Consider the following 27,861-nt stretch of genomic DNA (forward strand, 5'->3'; position numbering starts at 1 on the left):
GTTCACCTCCCACTTCCCACCACAAAATGAATGAGAAATAACTCCAGCACCATCTGGTAGTCACAGAACTCCACATGCCAAGGTTTCTCTGATCTGTGCTTCAGGTTAACTGACTTGGATTAGGGAAGAGGTGGAGATATCACAATCAGCTTTAGATTCCTGGTCACGAGGCAGGGAAGAAACCAGCGTGCTCATTGCATTTGTACATGTCTTTGGACTGTTGAGAATGTGGTCATGCTTATCTGTGATGTCCTCACAGTCAAATTGCCAGTTGACAATCCTTGCCCAGACTTGTGCAAGTTTGACTATGACCAGAAGGCTGTTGGAGGCTCGTAAAACTCCAGTACTGGTCACATTTTCACATGGAATCTGGGAAATAATGGGACGTAGGAAATTGACACATTGAAATAATTTTTCATAGATGTGTAAATTAGATTCATATGGTCTCTGTCCTAATATTACATGCTGATGCACACAATAATATGTATTGATGCAAAAGAATACATTTTGTTGAAACGTTTTGTCTCCTTAACTTTTTGTGGCCAAACTTATCCAGATGAGTGAAGGATGAAAACTTGGCCAAAATGTGTCTTTGTTCAATAACACACAATTTCTGTACTATCAAACCAGTACTGTAAGTGTTCTGTTTTGCAGAATTGTCAGCACTCAGCTTCCACCTGCAATAACAGCGAAAATACTGGCATATCAACCCAGTGTTAACAGTCAGGTGAGTCACTGGATCACTCGTACACTGGAGTGTTCACAAACTGTACCTTCAATGTGTAAGCACTGAGTGTAATGCTACATTTTAATTGTTCAACATTTGCAGATCTGTGCAGCAGCTTCCTACTTTGAAAGGTACTGAGGATTCTTCAGTGTTGATAGTATTAATTCATGACACTGCACCACCACTTTCTAAGGGAAGGTTGACCTTTGACTGTTAAGGGGCACTTTTTCTGAGCATGTGCATGCACAATTTTCAGCCAGTCTATGGCAAACCAAATTTCGATAAAACAAGGGACTTAGGTTGCTGTATTTCCTCATCACGAGATGTTGTAGTTTATTTGTTACATTCTCTGTTTGACTAACATCTGAATGAAGTACATCCTTGACACTGGTGTGGTACTAGAATTTTCACCAAGCTGGCCTCAAATTGAGTTAAGGTGTTGAAATTATTGTCTTGTGTTAGCGTTCTAAGGGAACCTCTAAATAGTAATCTCCTGGGACTGTAGCTATTATTTCAGTGTGGAGCTGGTGGACACAGCAGGCCAGGCAGGATCAGAGCAGGAGGAAAGTTGACGTTTCGGGTCAGGACCCTTCTCCAGAAAAATCAGAAGTGATAGATGCAGCTACAGTTACAACACTTAATATCCATTTGGATGGATACGTGAATAGGAAAGGTTTTGATGAATGGATGGATGGATACATTTTTCTGAAGAAAGGCCCTGACCCAAAACGTCAACTTTCCTGCTCCTCTGATGCTATCTGTCCTGCTGCGTCCTCCAGCTACACACTGTGTTATCTTTTGACCTTGGAACATGGCCCTTCCTTGGGATTTCTGAATAAAGCAAATTTTCTCTTTTCTCTCAAAATACTCCATCCACTGACCCGACCAAGAACGACGTCTTATAGTTTGTAGAATGTTTGGACATTGACAACAAAATTTAACTGAGTCACTGCCTTTTCTTTCAGAATCTTCCTGAGAATACAGGTAAAATTCATTTTTATTTCCGGTCGGTTGCTATTCTAGTTTCCTTCTATCCTGAATATGTTATCTTGTCTGACCTCTTCACAATCTTCCAAATACCTTGTTCGTTATGATATGAGCTTTAAAAGTTATTGTCAGAAACCTAACTAACCAGCAATCAGACACTTATGAAGACTCTCTGATGAAGGGTCTAGGCCCGAAACGTCAGCTTTTGTGCTCCTGAGATGCTGCTTGGCCTGCTGTGTTCATCCAGCCTCACATTTTATAATCAGACACTTATACCTTGGTTTGTGTAAATTTACTACAATTTTTCTGTCAGTTTTGGAAGTAATTGCAGAAACAGCTAGCAGATAGACATTCACCATATTTTAAGCTTACTTGATTTTTCTTGTTGTTTTCACAAAAATATTGTATTTTGTGCCTCCTTATGCTTAACAAAGTTGCAGTTCTGTAACACTTCTTCAGTCTTCATTCAGGCCGGACCATAAATTCATTTGAAACTGTCTGGAGAAGAGGGGCTGGAATAACTCATAGCGGGCTTTGGCTGAACATAGAACAAAGAACAGTACAGGCCCTTCGGCCCACGATGTTGTGCCGACCTATTATCCCATTAAGATCAAACTACCCTGCATACCCTTCATTTTACTGTCCTTCATGTGCCTATCCAAGAGTCGCTTAAAAGTCTCTAAATGTATCTGACTCCATTACCACTGCCAGCAGTGCATTCCCCACACCCGCCACTCTCTGTGTAAAGAACTTAGGTCTGACATCTCCCCTATTCCTTCCACCAGTCACCTTAAAATTTCTCCCCCTCGTAATAGTCATTTCTGCTCTGGGAAAAAAATCTCTGACTATCCACTCCAGCTATGCCTCTCATCATCTTGTATACCTCTATCAAGTCACCTCTCATTCTTCTTTGCTCCAATGAAAAAAGTCCTCGCCCCCTCAACCCTTCCTCATAAGACCTGCCGTCCGTTCCATGCAGCATCCTGCTAAATCTCCTCTGCACCCTCTCTAAAACTTCCACATCCTCCCTGTAATGAAGCGACCAGAACTGAAGGCAATATTCCAAGCCCTGCTCCATCCCCATGAACGAATGCTCGATTCCAAATCCCTTTCCTCTTGATGCTTTAAATTCATTGCTGTCTTTCGTGTAATTTCATGCTTGAATTCACCGGATCAACTTGCCCCTGCATTTCTGAGACGCTCACGGCGACCGGCCCCCGCAGCCCTCTCCCGCTCACGGCGACCGGCCCCCGCAGCCCTCTCCCGCTCACGGCGACCGGCCCCCGCAGCCCCCTCGCGCTGGCGGCGACCGTCCCGCTGGCGGCGACCGGCCCCCGCAGCCCCATCCCGCTCACAACCCCCCCACCCTCCTCCTACTTCCACCCCCTACCCCCCTCCTCCTTCCCCCTCCTTTGTGATCACGGAGGAGGAGGAGGAGGAGTGGGCTGGGGGGCATTGGTGGAGTAGGAGGAGGAGGACGAGAGGCAAGGGGAACCGCAGACGCTGGAGAACCCACGCCAACGAAGTGTGGAGCTGGACGAACACAGCAGGCCAAGCAGCATCCCAGGAGCAAAAAGCTGACGCTTCGGGCCCGGACCCCTCACCAGAGACGGGGACGGGGAGAGGGAACCGGAACAAACAGGGAGAGAGGGAGAGCTTTAGCATCCATGCTGTTTTGGTGAAGTTTTTGAGAGTGAATGTGAGAGTAATCTCAGCTTTCTCCTTTTCTTATATCCAAAGACTGACAGTGTGGAAATTCTAATCACTTTCCAATGGCTGATTCTGATTCAATGCATGCTTATTTTCTCGTCCTTTGGATAGCGTTTGGGAAGGACAACCTCCACTGGTAATTCTTCTTGCTGACCAGGAAATCGACGTTTCTGTAATTAATTTTAGTGCCACACTCAAAGATCCAATGCAACAAGTGCCAAGAATTAAACCCAACATCTTCCTGTGGCTCAGTTTGTAAACTGAGCAATAAGAAGGAAGGACTCAACTATGGATGTACAAAGTAAGAGCAGAAATAAACTTAGCCCTTCAACCCACCTCTGCCATTCAATAACATTGTGGCCTGATCTATTCTGCTTCGAATTCCATGTTCCCAGTTTCCTCTGATTTAACTCTTGATTCCCCTGCCTAACAAGAATCTGTAAAATAATATTAAACATTCCCACTTCCACCAACTTCTGAGGCAGAGAGTTCCAAAGTCATACGACCCTTTGCGAGAATTAAAGGTTCCTTCTCAACTCTGTCCTGATTTGAAAACAGTGACATCTAATTTTAAATCAGTGCCAATTCTGCACTGACCCACAGGAGGAAACAACCGCTCCACTCCACCTTATCAAAACCATCTGTAAGTTCAATCAAGTCACCCTTCACTGTTCTAAACTCCAAGAGAAAGAAGCTTTTTTGCATAAGACATTCCATTCATTCCTCGTATTAAACTCACTTGTCTTCATTGCTCAGACCTCCTGAGTATAGGAGTTGGGATATCATGTTGAGATTGTACAGGATGTTGGCGAGGTCTCTTCTGGAGTATTGTGTCCAGTCTGGCCACCCTGTGATAGCAAGGATATTTTAAGCTAGAGAGAGTTCAGAAAAGATTTACCAGGATGTTGCTGGGAACGGAGGGTTTGAGTTACAATGAGAAGCTGGATAGAGGCTGGAACATTTTTCACTGGAGCGGAGGAGGTTGAGGGATGACCTTTGTAGAGGTTTATAAAATCATGAGGGGTATAGATAAGGTGAATGATGGATATCTTTCCCTTAGGGTGGGGGAATTTCAAGAATAGTGGCCATATTTTAAAGGTGAGAGGAGAAAGATTTTTAAAAATCTATGAGGCGCCTCTTTTTTTATACAGTCACTCATGTGGAATGAACATCCAGAGGAAATGGTGGATGTGAGTACAGTTACACCACTTAAAAGACATTTGGATAAGCGCATGAATAGGAAATGTTTAGAAGGGTATGGGCCAAACACAGGCAGGTGGGACTAGATTAGTTTGGGATTATGGTTGGCATGAACTGCTTGGATTGAAGGGCCTGTGTCTGTGCTGTTTTACACTCGGAAATTTCCTCTGAACTGCTTCCAAAGCATTTTCATCCTTCCTGAAACAAGTAGACCCAAACAGCACACAGAATTCAAGATTCGGCCTCACTAATATCCTATAAAACTGAAGCATAACATCCTTACGTTTATGTTGAATTGCTAAATGATAACAGAGAGCTTCTTTTTTGCCGCCTTGTCTATATACCGTACCTGCACACTTAATTTTTTTTTTGTCATGAGCCGGAACACCCAAATTCCTCCCCACAAGCTCAGCCATTCTGCTTAAGCAACACTCTGCCAAAATGAGCAACTTCATATTTTCCCACATTATTGTCCAACTGCCAGATATTTTGCCTGCTCACCCAACCTATCTGTATTCGTCCTTAACTTCCTTCTGTTGTCTTCACTGCAAACTTCCCTGCCTTTCCTGGTGTCACTGTCAAATCTCGCCACCAGGCCTTCACTATTCTTGTCAAAGTCATTGATGTACACAGTAAAAAGTTGAGGACTCTGTAAGACTCGCATCCTGCCATTTAGGCCAACTTAAGCACACTTGCTGTTTTTTGCCTATCGGCCAATCTCTATTCGTGCTAATATGATAACTGCCAACACGATAAACATTTATTTTCAAAATACCCTTTGATGTGGCCCCTTATCAAATGCCTTCTGAAAATCCAAGTTTGTAACAGAACACCATCTGTCCCTGATAATAAAATGTGAGGCTGGATGAACACAGCAGGCCCAGCAGCATCTCAGGAGCACAAAAGCTGACGTTTCGGGCCTAGACTCTTCATCAGCCCTCTGATGAAGGGTCTAGGCCCGAAACATCAGCTTTTGTGCTCCTGAGATGCTGCTGGGCCTGCGGTGTTCATCCAGCCTCACGTTTTATCATCATGGATTCTCCAGCATCTGCAGTTCCCATTATCACCATCTGTCCCTACCTTCTCTGCTATACATTTTAGTCCTTCAAGGAACTCCAATAAACTGATCAAAATTGATTTCCCTTTGACAATGACTCTGCCTGATTACTTTGAGTTTTTCAAAGTATGCAACTCTAATGTCTTTAATGATTGGTTCTAAATCTGTCAAATGCAGTATATTTGAAATTCAAGTACTTCCATTAGGTCTGTTTGCCTGGTAGCGATAATGGTGTTTGCAGATGGCAGTTAAGTTAATGATCAGTATCAACAAGTTTGGTGAATATGGATATTTGGCAGGAACATGGAGGCCAAATATTTTGCAAGGGTCAGCCCTGGCCTATGGTTAAACCTCTCACATGAACAGACGTCAAATAACATTGGCCTCCTCCCAAAATCTGTCATTGTCTTTTAATCCTGGCTGATGCCTGCAAGAACCCAGGGTGTAGCAATTGTTTGCAAAAACAATAGCCCATAAGTTGGAAATTATTAAATTATTCAGACTTTTCTGTTCACGAGTTGACTGTTATGATTGCTCCCATTATAATCATGGCTGTGTTTCCAATGGCAGTGAAGTACTTTGGAATGACATGAGAGTATGAGGATTACTACATGTAGGTTTGGCAAATTGCTTTCCTTTCCTGTTTCTCTTTCAGTTCAGTTTCAAGATTAATTATGAACGAGAGACTATGAATCACAAGCTATGTAAATAAGGCCATAAGATGTAGGAGCAGAATTGAGCCACTTGGCCCATCAAGTCTATTCTGCCAATCAATCATGGCTGATTTGTGTTTCTCAACTCTATTCTCCTGCCTTCTCCCATAACCCTTGATCCCCTTACTAATCAAGAACCTATCCATCTCAAGTCTTAAATATACTCAATGACCTGGCCTCCACAGCCCTCTGTGGCAATGAGTTTCACAGATTCATCATCCTCTGGCTGAAGAAATTTCTCCTCCTCTCCATTCTAAAGTGTGATCCCTTCATTCTGAGGCTGTGCCCTTGGGTCCTAGCCTCTCTAACTTGTGGAAACATCTTCACCAAGCCCACTCTATCCAGCCCGCTAAGTATTCTGCAAGCTTCAATGAGATCCCCCCTTTCAGCCTTCGAAACTCCAGCGAGTGCAGACACAGAATCTTCAACTACTGCTCACAAAACAAGCCCTCCTCACCAGGATCATTCTTGTAAACCACCTCTGGACCCCCTCCAATGCAAGCGTGTCCTTCCCTTAAGTACAGAGCAAAAAACTGCTCATAATATTGCAATGCAGCCTGACCCAGAGCCTTATACAACCTTAGTAGAACATGTCTGCTGTTATCTTCCAGCCTTCTTGAAATGAATGCTAACGTTGCATTTGCCTTCCTAACTGCCAACTGAAGATGTATGCTAACCTGAAGAGAATCCTGAACGAGGACTCCCAAGTCCCTTTGTGTTTCACATTTTCAAAGCCTTCCCCCATTTTTATTTTAAAACAGTCTACACTACTATTCTTACTGCCAAAGTGCATAATCTCACACTTTCCTAGATTGTATTCTATCGGCAACTGTCTTAGCCTGTCCAGGTCCTTCTGCAGCCTCCCTACTTCCTCAACACTACATGTCCCTCCACCTATTTTTATGTCATCTGCAAACTTAGCTGTAATGTCCTTACTTCCTTTGCCCAGGTTGTTAATGTGTAATGTGAATGGTTGTGGACCTAACACTGACCCCTGTGGAATTCCATTGGTAACTGGCTGCATTCCAGAAAAAGACCCCTTTATTCCCAGTCTTTGCCTTCTGCCAGTCTGCCAATCCTCCATCCATGTCAGCACCTTGCCCCTCACACCTTGTTCTCTTAATATTATTTCACAGCCTGCTGTGTGGCACGTTGTCAAGGCCGTTTGAAAATCCAAATCGATCATGGCCACTGGCTCTGCTTGCCTTGCTCGCTCTTCACCTCCTCCAAAAGTATTCTCTTCTGGTCTTCAAAAGACATCATTAAATGAAATGGGAGAAACAAATTTTATGAAGACTATAGAAAGGCAATTAAGAAAAAATCATGGAGAATAATTCAACAACTTCCAAAAGGAATGCTGAGGCAGTGAGAGGGAAACCAGAATTAAGCAGCGTCTTGGAAGCCAAATTCAACAATGTGAAAGTTTTCCAGCATTTTATAGTAGCAAGAAAATTTGTAATGAATGCAAATTTGGTTGAATCTGAAGATGTACTAAAAATACTTAATTTAACTGCAGCCACGTTTGCACATGTCAAGGTCCCATAAACAGTTGATGAATGAGTAGTTCATCTGGAACAATGAACCAGATGGCATCTCATCTGTATTCTGCAAGTTTGTCTTCAGCCTGTGCTCTTCACCTTATCCTTGTCTTTAAATTGGTCTGGCTTCAGTATTTCTTGCATTGCTTGTTCAGCCCATGATACAGGCTTGTTGCTTTTACGTCTTCATGCTCTTTCAGTGGAGAGCAAGTATCCTTAGGCTGATGCACAAATCTGTCAGACCACAATCATTAGACCAGTACAGTAGCTCATTGGATACAACAGAAAAATGTTATGTAACTGCCATAGCCCGCACAATTGGAGAGTGGAATCTCCCACGTCCATCTGCCATGAGTAGCCAATTGGATGCAAACCCAGAATTCAGAGTCAGAACTCTGCTATCCACCTACTGGGGTTATGTAGAGGTGGTTATGTGAGCCACACACCTTCAGAATCAGGCAGGATCGTCATCACTAAATTAAAGCTTTGCTTCCCGGTGAAGGGTAAAGCAAGACAGCTGTGAGATTTAGAGATTTAGCCCTGGAATTTAAACTAATGGTGTACTTTAATGTGAAGATACAAAAACATTTCTCAGCAGACTGGCACATTCACGCCCACGTGTCCAACTTTACCTTTTCAGACAGACCCTTCGTTGCTTGACTCACCTGAATGAACCATCTCTCTGCTGCTTAAAATGTCCTTTCTCAAATAGAGACCAATACTGTACACAGTGCTCCGGACCGATACTGTGCATAACTGATGCAAAATTTCCTTCCTTTTATCCTTTTTTCTCCTTTAAATTCTAACATTCCATTAACCTGCCTATTAATCTGTTGTACTTGCCTATTAACCTTCTGTGCTTTGTGTACAGGACACCTCACTACTGCAGAATTCTGCAATCACTCTCAATTTCAACAATGTGCTGCTTTTCTATACTTTCTGCCAAAGCGGGCAAGTTCAGATTTTTCCCACATTATGCTCCAGCTCTAGACAAATTTTTGTCCACTTGGATAACCCATCGAAATCCTGACAATACATCTAATTCAAAAATCCCTTCACGGACTCCTTTGCTTGCCTTACAAATTACTGTTCGATCGTTGTGTTAGCAGCAAATTTAGCACCCATACATTCAGTCCAAACTACTTTTTCTTTACCATTTTACACAGATCTCTCATTTCATTAGCATTGCAACCACCTCCTTCATAGATCCAATCACTTTTTAGAGGAATCTGGATCCAGATTTAAAATTTTATAAGGAAAGAGACAGCCAAGCACAAGTTCTGAATCTGGTAACTTTGACCCAAAATCCAATGATACCAACTTGCACCCTAAACTATCTCCTGTCTAATGAGTGTGCTCCAGTTGACACCAAACAACAGTATACTTCAATGTGACGGAACCTTTTATTATGGTACAGTTGTTTTCATGATAACGGTGTGAGGTTGGTAAATTATACCTAGTAATGTATATAATATGCTGCTGTCTCTATTTTTACTTGCAGAAGAAGCACCGTTACCCAAGGATGTAACAGTTTTAACTGTATTTGTTACTAAAGAGGAGTCTGCAGCTGTGCGGAAATTCCCAGTTGAATGGATGCACGGGTGAGATTAGCTTTTACAGGAGTTGAATGAAGTACTGACTTCTGCTGTAATACAGTTCTGAAGTCCTATCCTACCAAGGGAGGAGCATCCTTGATATGTAAGCCCAGATGAAGAGTGTCTCTTAGCTCTTGGGCCAGAGAGCAAGCTTTAGTGCTTTCCTCACTAAAAACCCAACAACCAATCACCTGGATTATAATATATGCCAGGCCTGACAAAAAAATGGCCAATCGTAGCATCCTGGTAGCTCCTAGTGTACCTGGCACAGACATTTAAAACATAGTACTGATGATCACAGAATCATAGAATCCCTATGGTGTGGAAGCAGACCATTTGACCCACTCAGTCCACACCACGCTGGCCCTCAAAAGAGCATCCCACCCACCCCCCTGCTCTCCTTAGACTTGGAGAAATGGCCATTCAGTATGTTTGCTGTGTGGGGTGCCCGTACAGGTTGTAGCTATGATATTGACGTAGCACAGTGCTGTAATATCACGTGTCCACCACTGATCACCACTGATAAACATGCCAAGCTGCCTGGCTTTGTATCCGCACTCAGTGGTAAGACAAGACAAAAATATTGTGAACCTTTTAAACTCTGAATGACACACAAGGCACAAAAAGGCAAGGCAAGCCAGAGGTACTGTGAACATCCATGTAGGCGCAAAGTTTGAGAGGCACTTGGAGATCAAACAAGGAGAGCTGGGGTGCAGCCTGGTTCAGTGGTGTTTGTCCTATCACAGTATTACAATAAAAGGTACCAGTGTGCTCCAAATTGAAATGGAAAACTGTATACTACGTGAGTCAGAGATGTTCCATGATGACGATGTGTGTCTTATGCCAATCTCCATGGATGGGGAGGTTACAGGCAGTTGCTGCTTATGGAACATGCCCTGCTATCCAAAGTGGTGACCAGAAAGAGCAAACAGTGAGCTGGCATTGTCAGGTATTGGCACAGTCTAGTTTTCCACTTGACTTGTGGGAGATTAGTAGCTACATTTCAATGAAGCGAGATTGGGTACTAAAGAGATGTAAATGCATGAAATAAGTCTCTTGCCATTCTCTTGTTGTTTGAAACTTGGTTGCACAATCTAATTTTTTTTTTCAATGTTGAGAGCCTCACTTTTCCAAACTCACCGTATTTTCCAAACTGACTCCTCATTGTCTGCTTTCCTCAGGGGCTGGGAAAGTTCAACCCTTGGTCTTATTATTACAATGTCTGTCAAATTGGTCAATAGATAATGGATATTGGTCACTATTGAAGGATAAAGAACACCCAAGGAACCGAGCTTCAATGAAGGGTTAAGAGGGGCGGGGAGAGAATACTCAAGCTGGAAAAATGTTGTTGAAAAGCAATTAACTCATTGTGCATTAATGTTGAGATTTTAAAAGTAAGATCAAATTTGGAACAAAGCTTGTTGTGCATCTTTTTTAAAAAAATCTATATGCATTCTTGTAGGTTAGCCGAGTCACCGAAGCCAGATTTGACTGACGAGGAGATTCAGAAACGGGCTCGCTCCAGAACGCTGTCAGCCAATTCAAATGCTGAGGAGATAAGTGGTGAGGTCAAGCACTCTGAGGTGAAGTGCGGAAACAGCACTGAGCTTGAGAACCCACATCCAAATTCCAAAGACAGTGATAGACCAGCAGATTCCGTGGATCTTGCCCAGAACTGCAAAGAAGAACATTCTGTACAGCTTCATTCAATGGAGGTTGGTGAGAAGTCTTCAATGAGTGCAAACTCTCATGCCGAGAACAAAATCCCATTTCCTACCACTCCTGAAGCCTGTTCCCCTCTTGGCAGCTCTTGCTTTTCACTACAATTGGATGAGGAACAGCCTGGCTCAGTTTCCAAGGATCTCTGTGTGGAATTGAAAGAAAATGGAAATAATGAGCACACTGAAAAAGAAACAACACCACCTGAAAGAATTAGTGGTTCGTCAGATAGTGAATCCACTGGAGGAATTTCTATCTCTGACTCTCCAAAAATGCAACTTGTTTCTGAATCTGAAGGTGATGAGATTCACAATCAGAAAGAGGCCCGTGTCATCTCTCCTGTCACTGCCCAAACTGTACCTTTACATCAACACAGGAATTTGCTGCATGGTGATGCTGTCTTGTCTCAAGGAACCTTGTTTAGAGACTCCTCTCACCTTTCACTTCATACAGAATATAGAGAAGAGGGTGCAGAAGTTAAGCAGACTGCAACAATTAAGAATGGAAGCCTGGGAGAACCCAACGACTGTGGAAAGCTGGTGAAACTGAATTTGTATGTTCATGTGGTGAAAGGATTGGTAATGTTTCTTCTGACTGAAGATGGATTTAGAGCCAATCGCAGTGCTATTGAAGATGTTGTGAGTATTTTTAACCCATGTGTGATCTTAAACAACAGGGCTAGTCTTTCAACTGACGTTGCTGCAAGAATCTTAGATATGGACAGGAGAAAAATTCGCACTTTCCTGTAAAATTCCTTAACTGGCTTGTTCAGCAAAATGCTCCTGGAAATGTTCCTCGTGTAAATACTTTCAAAAACATGATTTCGTGCTTGAGGATTTTTAACATTCCTGAATGAAGGCAAGACTGTCACCTCATTCTGGTTTTCACTTGAATTGACTTATTCCAGGAGTGTAATTCTAGCAGCCTCTGGTGCTGTGTCAACTCCTCATGAATGAGTCAAGGCTGTGATTTTCATACAGAACAAGTCAAGCCAAGAGTATCACATTAACATTTTTATTTGATACTCTGTAAATGTAGAGATGTGGAACTCTGCAGCAGAAATGGTTTGGTGTTGATGAGGTAACTCGACTGAACTCACTTTGAGGTGAAACATAATGGTAATACTCTCATCATAACTGAGATTAAAAACTGCCCAGATGAAGGTACCACATATGCAACTTTTGCATTTGTCCAACTTTGTTTCATAGAGCTATGCAGGAAAGAAACAGACCCTTCGGTCCAACTCATCCGTGCTGACCAGACATCCTAAATTAATCTAGTTCCATTTGCCAGCATTTTGCCCTTATCCCTCTAAACCCTTCCTATTTGTATACCCGCCCTTTAAATCTTGTAATTGTACCAGTTCCACCATTTCTTCTGGCAGCTCATTCCGTACACGCACCACCCTCTGTGTGAAAATGTTGCTCCTTTTAGACCTTTCCCCTCTCACCTTAAACCTACACGCTTTAGTTTTGAACTCTGCTACTGTGGGGAACAGACAGCTTTTCACACAAGTGCTTTAGGGTTTCCTTGCAGTTCCAACCAAGGAACCTGTTAATTATCGTATGTTATTGTAGCCACCAATATACTATTGTTAGAAAAGAAATAATTAGCTTTCTGCCTCTTGACTTGTAAAATTCTCCATTATATGTTGTGCCTCCCAACCAAGCCACTTCTATGATTAATGCTTTTTGGGATGTATTAATGTGATGAGTTGTTGTTAATGGGTGTGCACATGGTTAATTTCTAATTATTGTGCATATCTTTTGAATGTAGTTCTCAACCCATTTCATATGGAAATCTTAAACTGAGTGAAAAACAATGAGGGAATTAATGCCTTGAGATTTTGAACAAATTATTGTGTAAGTTTGGATGCCTGATGCATTGGACTGTGCTCACTGCAGTTAGACATCAATGGCAGGTGCTTGGTTCAGAGAATCCCAATTATTTCCATCTCCTCCACAGTATCACAGCACCCTGGCATCTTTAAATGGCCTAGAAGTTCACCTGAGTGAGACGTTACTCAGCAAGAGCTACTGTAACTTACTTGGCTACAACTTTGCACATTATGACTGCGTTCAGCATATACTCACAGGTCAGTGTGTGTGTGTGTGTGTGTGTCATTTCCCTATTTGGAAGGGCTGACCTATGCAATATTATCACATATTAACGATCCTCAAAGATCTCACCCAAGTGGACATTCCTGTTTCTGAGCCTCAATATTAAGCGTTGGCACGTAATTTTGATTATTTGGGGTGAGCTGAGAAGGTTATCACAGTTGAATCCACTTCTGTTCTTGCCTTGTATGCGTGCATTCAGTTTGCATTAGGGGTTCACTGGATGGTGTTCAGGAATGCAGAGAGAGCTTTTTTTTTTGTCCCTCCTTGGTCTAAGCAATTATAGTCTGTCCCGTTGCCTGATTAATTTGTTACTTTGCAACTGAGGTATTGAGTGAAATTTGGCATCAACATTTTCAGGTTTAATCCTGGAGCTGACTTCCATCATCCCCTGATTAGACTACCGGGCCTTCATAAACATTTGCAAAGTGGCTCGGTGACCCAGCGATGCCTCACAGCACCAGAGACCCAGGTCCGATTCCACCCTCGGGCAACTGTCTATGTGGAGTTTGCACATTCTCCCCGTGTCTGCGTGGGTTTCGTCTGGATATTCCAGTTTCCTCCCACAGTCCAAAGTGCTGGCTAAGTGGGCTGACCATGCTAAATTTCTCAGTGTCCAGTGATGTGCAGGCTAGGTGGATTAGCCATGGGAAATGCAGGGTTATGGGAACAGGATTGGTGGGGTTTGGTCTGGTTGGGATGCTCTTCAGAGGATCAGTATGGACTTGATGGGTTGAATAGCTTGCTTCCACACTATAGGGATTCTATGCTTTGTTCATGGTATTGTAGAATGGTTGTGTACTGATGGAAGCCATTAATTTCCTGCATAATAGTCACCTTTTTTTTGAAGAGCTAGCCAGTTAGATCCACTCTACCACTTTTCCCTGCTTCCCTGAAATCATAGAATCCCTACAGTGCAGGTAAGGTCCATTCCAGAAATTTCTGTTATTGATGCCTCTAACAGTACTTCATTTAGCCTGGCAGTAATGTGAAGAAAAATGAAAGCTTAAAGATTTGGATGTAGAATTAATTTATTCATGGAATTTGCTACTTTCATTTCAGATTTAAAGGGCCTGCCTTTTCTCTGTACTTCTAAAATCTCATCCACATTTTAGATTGACTAAACTGTGCTTTAACGTGGGGATTTACTTTATAGCCACACATTCTGAATACACTTCTGGTGATCTGAATTACTGAGGAAGCTGCACTGCCAGAGGTGCTGCTTTTTAATTGAGACATTAAACTTCTCAGCTGGATGTAAAGGATCTCAGGCATTATTTTGACTGGTCAAGGTGTCACATTTTGTGACCTGCCCAATATTTCAACCTTCAATCTATGTTCCTTTAAAAAAGACTCATCATTATCACACTGTTTGTGGGAGCTTGTGGGAGCTTCCTTGTATGCATTGGCTGCTGTATTTCCAATTCCAACAATGTCTATACCTCAAAAGAAATTCACAAGCTGCAATAATAAAATTGGAACTTCCTGTGAGCATGATAGGTGCATATAAATGCACATTTCAATTACTATGTTTTCGTTGTTCATTACCTCACTTTTCACAGAATCCCTACAGTGTGGAAGCAGGCCATTCAGCCCATTGAATCCACAACAGCCTTCAAAGAGCATCCCACCCAGACCCATCTCTTTACCCTATCTTGGTAACCCTGCGTTTCCCACGACTAACCCACCAAGTCTACACACCCCTGGATACTATGGGCAATTTACTATGGCCAGTCCACCGAACCTGCACATCTTTAGGCTGTGGGAGGAAACCCACATAAAACAGGGAGAATGCGCAAACCCCACACATTCGTTTTCGCAAGGCTAGAATTGAACCGAAGTTTGCTGGCATTGTGAAGTGGCTGTGTTAACCACTGTGCCACCCTTTTGAATCATAGAATACCTGCAGTTCAGAAAGAGGCCATTTGGCCCATTAAGTCTGTACTGACCCTCTGAAGAGCATCCCACCCACCACCCCCAACCCTATAATGCTTTTCTCTTTAACACATGGTAAGTTTTCAAAATCAATCTTGTTTGTATTCATCTAATCAGGCAATGCATTCCAAATCATACCCATAGATTTTTTTAACATTCTGTCCTTATGATAATCAAAGCAGACTAACGTACTGCAGTATGTTGGAGACACCACATCTTGTAAAGTCAGACTTGAACTGGTAGAAATCAAACATTCAGAGAAAAAGTTGCAGTGTACAAAGGGACCAGCAGATGTCCTCGGTGGTCTCCAATCCATATAATTTCTTGACATTAGTCTGAACCTCAGTTTGACATTATCCCAAGGTGCTTCATAATGAGATAGATTGGTCACTGAGGAGAATAAGGAGGTTCAGGAACTCACCCAAATGTTATCGGAGCTGCAAATATTTTAAGAACATTTTGAAGATGGGGGGAGATGTTGCAGAGTGCAGGTTTTTTGCCGAGAGGATTCAGGTGACAAGATTATTATACTGAGGTACAGCTTTCGTTGGTGGAATGCAAAGAAGGTGAGAGTGCACAGAGGTTCAGACTCCACATCAGAACATGTGAGATGGGAGAAATAGTGCTGGAGTGGTCTTCAGAGTCAGTGTGAGGCTCTGTAAGGGTCTACAAATCTCCCAAAGCCTGTCCACCATCTACAAGGCACACGTCAGGAGTGTGATGGAGTACTCCCCACTTGCCTGGATGAAGTTAGCTCCAACATCAATCGGGAAGCTTGGTACCATCCAGGACAAAACAGCCTGCATGCCTGGCACTGCGTCCACTCTCTCCACCATCAACGCTCAGTAGCAGCAGTGTGTACCATCTACAAGATGCACTGCAGAAATTCACCAAAGATCCTTAGACAGCACCTTCCAAATCCACGGCCACTTCCATCTAGAAGGACAAGGGCAGCAGATACATGGGAACACCACCCCCTGCAAGTTCCCCTCCGAGCCACTCACCATCTTGACTTGGAAATATATTGCCGTTCCTTCACTGTCTCTGGGTCGAAATCCTGGAATTTCCACCCTAAGGGTATTGTGTCTCAATGTAGACTGTAGCATTTCAAGAAGGCAGCTCACCACCATCTTCTAAAGGGAAACAAGAAACTAGCAATAAAATGTTAGCCCAGCCAGCAATGTTCACATTCCATGAGTGAATAAAACAAAACGAACAAAAACTATGGTGATGAAATCCAGGCTGTAGAAATGGGAAGCCAGACGAGGATGTGCATCTGAGTAGAATTTAAATGAGAGCGGGATGTGTGACTGAGAACTGAAAGAGTTAGGATTTAATTGGACTTCAGCCTTCAGTGTGATACGCGGGGATGTTGTACCTGAAGCAAGTTACTTCTGCATCTATTAAAACCTCAGCCGTAGAAGATGTCCCTAAGGTCTAGTCCTGCAAATGGCAACAGAATTAGTTCCAATCTCTAGAATCTTGGAAGTCCCAATTACATGGAAAAATTGAACATCAAGAGGGAAGGAAATAATCACCCCTTGTGAAATGTACAAACCAGTTAGAGTTGATTTTAAAATGAAACCAAAATCACATGGTAGGATGAAAAGTGCAAATAAATAGTGGTGTGTCTATAGGGCCCACCATCTTCAAGAGAGGAGGTAGATGGAAGGAGCTAACTGCTGCTTCAGTGAACACCAGTCACAATTGAAGGAGCAGGTTTAATCCCTTTATGTGAGTAGAGTTGGCTGATTTTAGGAGGTGGGACGGCTGTTCCAACTGCTGCCCCAGGAATAGATGATGGTAAATTAGCCAAGGCTACTGCTTCTCATTGCTATCCAGTAACAGTGTGAACAGTCTGGTGTTTGCTGTACCTGTTGACATTTGAATCATTGCTGATAGTTGATTGGCTGCAGGGTGATCTGTAGAACTGTGTTCAAAATATCATTGAAATGGGAGGGAGGAAGACTACGGGTGGTGGCTAAAATTACCAAATAGAACTGTAGTGTTGCATCTGATATGGCTCAGTGGACCAGGACAGAAAATGGTGAAATCTCGGATAGCATATTTCTTTGTGACTGAATTGGTACTAAACTATTCCTTTTCATTTTTAAAGCTCAGCTTTCCTCTGATGATCAGAAGGGTCACTTCATTAGAGCAACGGCATTGATGCACGCTGACTTGGACCACAGCAAGACCACTCATGAGATGATTGTCCGGTATGTTGTAGAATCATACGGTGTCACAGCTCAGAAAGTTGTATCATATTCATGCCAGCCAGGCACCTATCTACTCTAAATCACATTTTCCAGCACTTGGCTGCTGGCATTTTATGCCAGGTAATTACCTGCTAACTTTTTTTTCAGTAGAACAAACATCGCCATGTTTCTCTCGATGATACATCCATCTTCCAGCACTGGAAGAAAAAATGGCCTGTGAAATGGTAGATAGCTGTATTTCGAGCTTGCAGACTCCTGGTCTCTCTTGCAACACCAGAAGCACAAAGAGGCAAAGTATGGCTGATGAGTGAATGAAATAAATTAAACTACCCTTTCCTGGAATTGTCCTCAGTGCATCTGGCAAGTTTATCCTGGCTCTACACCTTGCTGTGCCTTGCCAGGGACGCCAGACATCAAAATAGCAGGGAGTTAGGTATACAACACTTGGAAAATGCACCTGCTGAGGGCTGTGTTTGAGGTTCTTCCTTTCCTGTTGACATTAATCCATTCACTGTTTGTGAGATCTTGCTATGCAGAAAATGGTTCATACGTTTGACTTAACAAGTGATTACACTTTAAAATGGGCTTAGTTGATTGTACAGAGGCATCCTGAAAATCTTGACATAAGTACAAGTGTAGGGGAACATATGACAAGCAGTTTGCAAGCATCAAGTTCCTAGAAGGAGAGCAGCAAGATTAATGACCACATAATGTGTATTAGACTTGCTACATGAGGAATAAATTTTGCATGACGTACTTGTTCTAACAGAGTTGGGAAGGTTAGAGAGAGTTCAGAGATAATGGGAACTGCAGATGCTGGAGAATTCCAAGATAATAAAATGTGAGGCTGGATGAACACACCAGGCCAAGCAGCATCTCAGGAGCACAAAAGCTGACGTTTCGATCTCTGATGAAGGGTCTAGGCCCGAAACGTCAGCTTTTGTGCTCCTGAGATGCTGCTTGGCCTGCTGTGTTCATCCAGCCTCACATTTTATTATCTTAGAGAGAGTTCACTTGTTTTTATCCAGCTTTATAAAGCCAGCCATTGTGCAGGCAAGAGTGATTGAGTAACTGCAATGAAATGCTGGGGATGGTTTAACGGCTTTGGTGAGGCTAACAGGGAGGCAGCACAAAGCCTCCTGCAATTTTCAGAGGGCTTGCATTCAAGCCATACCTCTCTTATACTAAAGCTTATGGTCTTTGTTGCAAATAGAAGTCAGGGTCTTGCATATTCAGTGATCCCAATGAATATTGATAAGATATTTGACTGCTGAGGAGGTTTCTTTTGGGAGATGGGGGCTTGCAGGCTGGGTGAGTCTAGGATGATCTCACCGTCAGCTGGCCCACTTTTACCTGTAGAGTTACCCTGACTGAGGATCACTAACTCAACAGTTTCTAACTGGAGCCATCGCTAGCTGGATAAGGAAGTGGGGCAGGGGAGCTTGTGATTTACATTTTGCTAGATTTGTGCGATGCATTCGATCAGAACTCCCAGCATTGAAAATTGGGCCATCGGAATCTGAGGAGGATTGGAAAATTATGGGTAGTGCTTCGCAAGATTCTACCCTTTGCTTCTCTCGCATGAAGCAGCTAATGGAATGAGATTTTATTCCCATTGCCTTCCGCAGCATTTCCTCATGGCAAGCGGAGATTAACAGTATTAAATAGACTACTAAAAGGTCTCGGTGAGACAACTGTTAAATATTCCAAAATCAAAAAAGAAAGGACTTACATTTATGTAGTATAGATAACAAAGTGTGGAGCTGGATGAACCCAGCAGGCCAAGCAGCATCTTAGGAGCACAAAAGCTGACGTTTCAGACCTAGACCCTCCATCAGAGAGGGGGATGGGGAGAGGGAACTGGAATAAATAGGGAGAGGGGGGGAGGCGGACCAAAGATGGACAGAAAAGAAGATAGGTGGAGAGGAAAGTATAGGTGGGGAGGTAGGGAGGGGATAGGTCAGTCCAGGGAAGACGGACAGGTCAAGGAGGTGGGATGAGGTTAGTAGCTAGGAAATGGAGGTGCGGCTTGGGGTGGGAGGAAGGGATGGGTGAGAGGAAGAACAGGTTAGGGAAGCAGAGATGTAGTACCTTTTTTATAGCCTGAGGACTGCTCTATAGCCAATTAGGTGATGTTGAAATCTATTGTAAGAAACATGGCTGTCATCTTGTACAACTGCACCTCCTAGTTGCGAACCATTTTAACCCCCCCCTCCCATTCCTCAGATGACATGTCCATCCTGGGCTTCCTGCAGTGCCACAATGATGCCACCTGAAGGTTGCAGGAACAGCAACTGATATTCCGCTTGGGAACCCTGCAGCCCAATGGTATCAATGTGGATTTCACAACCTTCAAAATCTCCCCTCCCCCTACTGCATCCCAAAACCAGCCCAGCTTGTCCCCGCCTTCTTAACTTGTTCTTTCTCCCACCTATTCCCTCCTCTCACCTCAAGTCGCACCCCCATTTCCTACCTACCAGCCTCATCCTGCCCCTTTGACCTGTCTGTCCTCCCTGGACTGATCTATCTCCTCCCTACCTCCCCACCTATACTCGCCTTTACTGGCTCCATCCCCGCCTCTTTAACTTGTCCGTCTCCTCTCCCCCTATCTTCTCCTCTATCCATCTTCGATCCACCTCCCCCTCTCTCCCTATTTATTTAAGAACCCTCTTCCCCTCCCCCATTTCTGATGAAGGGTCTAGGCCCGAAACGTCAGCTTTTATGCTCCTGAGATGCTGCTTGGCCTGCTGTGTTCACCTAGCTATACACCTTGTCATCTCCAACACTGCCAGTAATGTTCACTTGAGGAACAAAGACAAAGTTGCTGGACTGAGGAAGGGTCACTGGACCAGAAGCGTTAACTCTGTTTTCTCCTCCACAGATGCTGCCAGACCTGCTGAGCTTTTCCAGCAACTTTGTTTTTGTTCCTGATTTGCAGCATCCGCAGTTCTTTTAGATTTTATGTTCACTTGAAGCACTGATATTGACCAGGACACTGAACACAACTCTTCTGAGAAAGTATCCTTTGTAACTACTTAAATCTATTTATTTGAGAAGGCACATGGGGTCTCAATTTAATGCCTCATTTGGAACCTAGTGAAGCGCTCCCTTATTGACTCTGGGAGAGTCAGACGAGATCTTCAAAGTGCTAGAGAGATGTACGCAAAACATGAAGTAATTTCCCCTCCTTAATTAATCGCTACCATTCTCTCCCAACAGGAATGCCTCCACTGCTGTTTACAGCTGCCAGAACCCAGCCCAGGAAACTCACTTCCAGATCCTTGCAATGGCCCGCAACTCTGGCGTTCCGAACCCTCGTGACAGTGCCTTTGCTTTGCCAGGACGAGCCAGGCAGAAACTGTTAAAATATGGAGTAAACCTGCTGTGAGTCGCAGCAGTCTCACAGATTTTCCCAGCAGTGTTACACGTACAAATGCTTACACTTTTTTTAATTGAAAAGAACAACTGGTTCTTTAAGTCACATGCTCGCCCTACCTGATTGTAATGTCTAATGATTGTATCATAGGCTGTGTGTTCCTCCAGTATATTTGCTTAAGTGTACTAATGATTGGAGATTTGTAGGAATTTTCAGTGGGGATGAGTGTAGGAAGAAGTAAAGAAACACATCACACAGCAAGCCTTACTTGAAGCGAGGTTTTCTGACATTGTGCATGAAGAATCAATGGACCAGCCAAAACCATAAGTAAGACTATCTGTGTGTTGAAAAAAAGTACATGGCTTTTAAAATGTAGAAAACTCCTAAGCAGACTTGCAATTTATTTTACTGTCCCGTCCACACACCTCATCTTTTCAATGGTTTTGATTTAAATGTGATTAAAATTTGTCCTTCAGCCATAAGAAGAAAGTTCCTATTTATTCAAATTTGTGGAAGTGTTGATTCCCTACGTTTCTGATCAGCCTGATAACTTGGATTTATGTAGTGCCTTTAATGTAGTCAAATGTCCGAAATTTGATACTAAACTACATAAGGAAACGTTAAGATGTAAACAAAAGTTTTGTTATTTGAAGAGATGGGTTTTAAGGAAAATGTTTGGGGCATAGGTGGTTGGGCAGTGCAGTGCAGAATTTCAGAGCTTCAGGCTTGCTGAAATATCCCAATTTTTAACATTCCCATTCCTATGTAAATGTTAGGAACTCAAGGCCAGAGGATGTAAGTTTAGGGAGAGGAGTAAGTGGTTCAGAGGAGAGCTGAGAAAAGCTCCTTTCACCCAGAGGGTGGTTGAAATATGGAAAGTGCAGCCTGAGAAGGTCTTTGAGATAGACACTCTCACAACATTTTAAGAAGCTTCTGGATGAGCACTTAAAATGCCAGAATATAGTAGGGTAGGGACCAGGTGCAGGAAAATGGGATTAGGTGTTGTTTGTGTTTGGTCAGCATAGACATGGTGGGCTGAAGGGCCTGTTTCCATGCTGGATCACTGTATGACCTAGAAGTGGGAGTAGGCCATTTGTCCCCTTCAAGCCTCCACTGCCAAGATCATGGCTGATCTGATTGTAGTCTCAACTCCACTTCCTTCTCTGATTGTCAGATTCCTTGACTCACTCAAATCTATTGGAATCAGCCTTGAATAAATTCAATGGCAAAGCCTCCACTACTTTCTGGGGAAGAGAATTCTGCAGAACAATAATCCTCTAGATGAACAAAGTCCTCTCTTCTGTCTCTGATCCTCGAACAGTGTCCCCTGGTACCAATCTCTCCCAACACTATTACAATACTTGTAAAATATTGTTAATAGTTTTTTTAAAATCTTTTTTTCTGTGGGGAAGTTCTGTGGATGCTGACAATCTTCTGATGTATAGCCCATGTGTTCACGCGTCTTGTTGACTTCAATGTTTAAGGACATTACAATTAACTCTGATTCAACAATCAGTTATGTACTTCTTTCGGGGGTGAGAATTACTTGACTTCTGCTTGCCCCCAGCCAAAAGGCATTGAAGCTACTACCAGCACACTGCCTTTACTGAGATACAACGAAATTTTCCATTTCTGTTCAGTTTTGCACTTTACACATGCTGTAGCAGATACGAGAGATATTAGGAATATTGATAGCTAGTAATGGTAACTGCTTTTCTCAATGTTTATAAGTAACTTGAGATTTATTACAAATTGAAGAGTGGAATAAAGGAGAGCGAAACTACACACGCCATTTATAGTAAATTGAAAACAATAACGTATATAAATGAAATGTAAAATGTTTTAATTTTTGGGGTAGTGTTAGTGAGAATGGAGGTAAACAGTGGATGTGTATCTTACTGCTGAATGGTCCTAAAGAAATGCATTTCACTGTTAGACACTCAGCATCCTTTTTATGGCTTACCAGCAATTTGGTGTTTACATTTTTACTTCTCAGTTTGTTACTTGCATCTTGGAACTGCTGAAAGTTTGAGAGACCCAGAATCTAAGTTAAAGATTTGTCTTACTGACCTCTGCAAGGTCATAACCTACAGTTTGCCCATTATGATTGGGAGCTGTATTGAGATACTCTGCAGGTATTCGGTAATTTAATACTCAAATCCTGGATCTGGTTACTAATTGATGGTTGTGGTGAAAAGGTGTCTCCAGCAGGCAAACGATTCACTTATCCCGCGTTGAATTCATTAGAAAAGTAAAATGAATGAAGTATTGCACTTATGACAAACTAGAGGAAGGTCTCTTAGACTTAATTATACACTGATTACATTATTCTAGCATTATGCCGAAAATAATAGATTGATGGAACAATTCAGTGGGAGTTCATTGAACAAGACAATATAAATTATCTTATATATATCATAGATAATGGGAACTGCAGATGCTGGAGAATCCAAGATAACAAAGTGTGGAGCTGGATGAACACAGCAGGCCAAGCAGCATCTCAGGAGCACAAAAGCTGACGTTTCGGGCCTAGACCCTTCATCAGTATATATCAGTAGTTGGTGGACTTTGTCACCCAACAGGTAGCTGAAGTTGAAATATATTGTAAAAAACTGAATTTGATAGGGTTTTGTTTTTAAATCCTAAAAGCTTTTGAGCTAGGTTTTTTCCAACATTATAGCGTAATGGAAATTTAAGCTCAATATTCTCTCATTTTATCATATTAACTGATACTGTAAATTTGAGTGTACCACCTTACTGCTATTCCTGTGGTATGTATTCATGTGGTATGGTACATAATGCTAGAATAATGTAATCAGTGTATAATTAAGTCTAAGAGACCTAGTAAACAATGTGCCACAGCTAATTGCCACTCGACATTCTCCCCGTGTCTGTGTGGATTTCCTCTGGGTGTTCCGGTTTCCTCCCACAGTCCAAAGGTGTGCAGGCTAGGTGGATTGGCCATGCTAAATTGCCCGTAGTGTTCAGGGGTGTGTGGGTTATAGGGGGAATGGGTCTGGGTGGGATGCTCCAAGGAGTGATGTTGACTTGGGCCGAAGGGCCTGTTTCCACACTGTAGGGAATCTAATCTAATCTAATCTAGTCTAGTCTAATGCTGACCACAATACTGTGACAACCACATGGACATCTGTGTCCTCCTTTGTTATTTAAACTTGCTCTTCCTCATTTGTTCAATCTGCTGTCTACTATCATCTCCTCAGCCTCAGTAGCTGAGGGAAAAGGATTGTGTGGTCTATGTTTTAAAACCCCAACTCCACCTAATCCAACTATAGTGTCGGTGGCTCAGTGGTCTGCACTGCTGCCTCACAGCACGAGGGACCCGGGTTCAGTTCCACCCTTGGGCAGCCATCTGTGTGGAATTTGCACATTCTCCCTGTGTCAGTATGAGTTTCCTCCAGGTGCTCTGGTTTGCTCCCATAAAGACGTGCAGGTTGGGAGGATTGGTCGTGCTAAATTGCCCATAGTGTCCAGGGATGTGCAGGCTAGGTGGGTTAGCTGTGGGAGATGCAGGGTTACAAGGATAGGGTAGGGGGTCGAGTCTGGGTGGAATACCCTTTGAAGGGGCAATGTGGACTTGATGGGCAGAATGGACTGCCTCTACACTAGGGATTCTATGAGTCTGTAGTAGACATGCACTCCTGTTATACTTTTAAATTTTTACAACTTTAGTACAAGGTTGCACTATTGGAAAATACTGTATGCGCTACAATTTGGCTGATGAATTACTGTTATACAACTAAATATTAGTTATATTTCTTAACTGTCAAATTGTCTCAACAATGCAGGATGTTTGTTGAATTGTAGAATTTTATATGAAAAATCTGGTGTCTATAAACTTGTGTAAAATGCCTCCTGGGTTTCAGGTCAAAGTGCTGTGTTCTCACATCAGTGCAATAAATTGAATATACAGTGCTCACCAAGTGCATTTCTTCAAACAAAGTATTAAATTGAGGAGCAGGAGCAGGCCCTTCTGCAGAATAATTACCAAATGCTTTCTTTTACAGTACGTCCTGTAGTAATGTTTTATCAAACTGATGCTTCCACCAAATTCATGATTTAACTTGTCTTCTGTGGTCAGCAGCTTGGATTTATTTAGTGTTCATAGAGCCGTAAAACATCACGAGACAATTCACAAAAGCATTAGCAAATCATTGAGTCAAAGAGTTGTACAACATAGAAACAGACGCTTCAGTCCAACTCATCCATGGCAACCCAATATCCTAAATCAATCTAGTCCCATTTGCCAGCATTTGGCCCATATCCCTCTCAACTCTTCCTATTCATATACCCACCCTCCACTTTCTCTGGCAACTCATTCCATGCACACACCACCCTCCTGTGTGAAAAGTTGCCCTTTTAGGTCCCTTTTGAATCTTTCCCCACTCACCTTAAAAATGTGCCATCTAGTTTTGGACTTTCCTTTCCTGGGGAAAAAGACCTTGGATATTCAACCTACCTGTACCCCTCATGATTTTCTACACCTCTATAAGCTCACCCACAACCTCCAAATTTCCAAGGAAAATAGCCCTAACCCATTCAACACCTCACTTGAGCTCAAATGCTCCAACCCAAACAATGTACTTGTAAACCGTTCCTGCGTCCTTTCAAGTTTAACAACATCATCTTTCCTGTAGCTGGGAGACCAGAATTGATCAGTGTTCCAAAAGTGGCCAAACCAATGTCCTGTACAGCCGCAACATGACCTCCCAACTCCGGTACTCAATGCGCTGACCAGTAAAAGCAAGTGTACCGGATGCCACCTTCACTACCCTATCTACCTGTGAGTCCTTCTCAGGAGTCTACTATAAGTGTATAAGTCCTGCTCTGATATACGTTTACAAAATGTGACACCTCACATGATACTGATCTACATAAAGAACTATGAGGATAGCTGACTAAAAGCTTGGTCAAAGAGGTAAATTTTAAACAGCATCTTAAAAGACAAGAGGTCCCAGAAAGGAATTCCAGAATTTAGGTACATGGCAGCTCATGACACCCAGTAGCGGAGCAGTTTTTCCTCTGATATGCATTTCTTTAGTCATCCATTATTTTTGTCCAAATGAGAATGACTTACTCATAGACCATTTAGCTGGGGAAGCCTTGGCACTGGATTGATTTTTATTCATTATTCATGGAATAAAATAAAATAAAAACAAAATAGAGCTGATACTGCACATCTGAAGCAAAACAAAGCGCTAAGGCCATGCCAACAGCACCTGTGGAAATAAACAACTGCAGAAATAAAGGGACCCCAGTTCAATTCTAGTCTGTGTAGAGTTTGCACGTTCTCCCTGTGTCGGCGTGAGTTTCCTCTGGGTGCTCCAGTCTACAGTCCAAAGATGTGCAAGTTAGGTGGATTGGCCATGGGTAATATGGGGATAGGATAGTGGTCTAGATTAGATTAGATTCCCCACAGTGTGGAAACAGGCCCTTCAGCCCAACAAGTCCACACCGCCCCTTGAAGCATCCCACCCAGACCCATCCCCCTATAACCCACATACCCCTGAACACTATGGGCAATTTAGCACGGTCGATTCCACCTAATCTGCACATCTTTGGACTGTAGGAGGAAACCCACGCAGACACGGGGAGAATGTGCAAACTCCTCACAGACAGTCGCCCAAGGCAGGAATCGAACCTGGGCCCCTTGTGCTGTGAGGCTGCAGTGCTAACCACTGAGCCACCGTGCCACCCTAAGTCTAGGTCTGGGTGTTGTGTTCTTTGGAGGGTCAGTGCAGACTTGATGGGCTGAATAGCCCTTTTGCACTCTGTGGGGATTCTATGATCCAAAACAGAAATTGCTGGTGAAACTCAGTAGGTGTGACACCATCTAAGCAAAGAAAGCAGAGTTAATGTTTCGCATCCAGCGACTCTGTGTCAGGGCTGGTGACATTCCCACAGAGTTAATGCTTTTGGGTCCAATATGGCACTTCTTCAGAATTATGAAAACAAGTGAGCTTGGGCTTGAAATGTTTCTTCCTCCACAGGTGTTGCCAGAACTATTGTGTTTCTCCAGCACTTAGATCTTTCATTTTGTTCAATATCCAGTTGCTTCTGAATGCGAACACATTGGTGATTGGAAATGTCACATCATTGAGGACTTTAGAGAAGTCTATAAAATCATGAGAGGCATGGATAAGGTAGAAAACCAAGAGCTTTTTGCCATGGAAGGGGAATCTAAAATGAAAGGATGTAGGTTTAAGGTGAGAGGAGAGAGATATAAAATCTCCAGAGGGGCATTTTTTTCACACACACAATGTGGAGAGCATTTGGAACAGATTACCAGAGATAGTGAATCACAGAATCCTTAAAGTGTGAAAGCAGGCCATTCAGCCCATCAAGTCAACACTGACCCTCCAAAGAGCATCTCACCCCACTGCCCTATAACACTGCATTTCCATTGGCCAATTCATCTAGCCTGCACATCACCAGACAATTTAACATGGCCAATCCACCCCACCTGCACCTCTTTGAACTGTGGGAGGAATCTGGAGCACAGGCACAGGGAGAACATGCAAACTCCACACAGACTATCACCCAAGGCTGGATTAAAACCCAGGTCCCTAGCGCTATGAGGTAGCAGTGCTGACCACTGAACCACTGTGCCACCTCTCGTGGTGAGGGTGAGTACAATTTTGTCATTTAAGAAACATTTGGACAGGTACATGGATAGGATAGTCATGGAGGGATATGGACCAAACACAGGCAAGTGGGAGCATGGACAAATTGGGCCAAATTCCATGCTGCAAACCTTTACGACTCTGTAAAAGGGCTAGTTATCATCACCAGAGCTCTCTTGCGGTCTTCTCCCCTCCTCCGCTTAAGAACCTTATTGGCAATTCAGTTCATAGTTGGGATTCAGTTCAGGGCTCCTTGTTTTGTTTGAGCTATTTATTGAATAAACTGGCAAAATCATGTGGACCCTCATGCTTTGTCTTTATGCAAAA

At 43.0% G+C, this 27,861-nt stretch overlaps 1 protein-coding gene across 3 annotated transcripts in view; it reads left to right on the plus strand.

Annotated features, from left to right (window-relative positions):
- hps4 (HPS4 biogenesis of lysosomal organelles complex 3 subunit 2) overlaps positions 1-26,329 on the plus strand; it is a 55,548-nt gene extending 29,219 nt beyond the window's left edge. The window contains exons 8-14 of one of the 3 annotated variants that reach the window (XR_007249978.1): positions 655-727; positions 1,693-1,711; positions 9,434-9,533; positions 10,990-11,884; positions 13,212-13,341; positions 17,420-17,517; positions 20,737-20,764. Coding sequence is in view for 2 of the 3 variants with exons in the window: in XM_048556344.2 (XP_048412301.1) it covers positions 655-727; positions 1,693-1,711; positions 9,434-9,533; positions 10,990-11,884; positions 13,212-13,341; positions 17,415-17,517; positions 20,737-20,905 (1,489 nt within the window). In the remaining variant the exon portion in view is untranslated. Of the gene's footprint in view, positions 1-654; positions 728-1,692; positions 1,712-9,433; positions 9,534-10,989; positions 11,885-13,211; positions 13,342-17,414; positions 17,518-20,736 lie in introns of all 3 variants that reach the window. The other 2 variants (XM_048556344.2, XM_048556345.2) reach the window with 2 other exon arrangements.
- Positions 26,330-27,861: the final 1,532 nt, after the last annotated feature.

Source organism: Stegostoma tigrinum, chromosome 26, assembly GCF_030684315.1.
Source record: "Stegostoma tigrinum isolate sSteTig4 chromosome 26, sSteTig4.hap1, whole genome shotgun sequence".
NCBI classification, from domain to species: domain Eukaryota; kingdom Metazoa; phylum Chordata; class Chondrichthyes; order Orectolobiformes; family Stegostomatidae; genus Stegostoma; species Stegostoma tigrinum.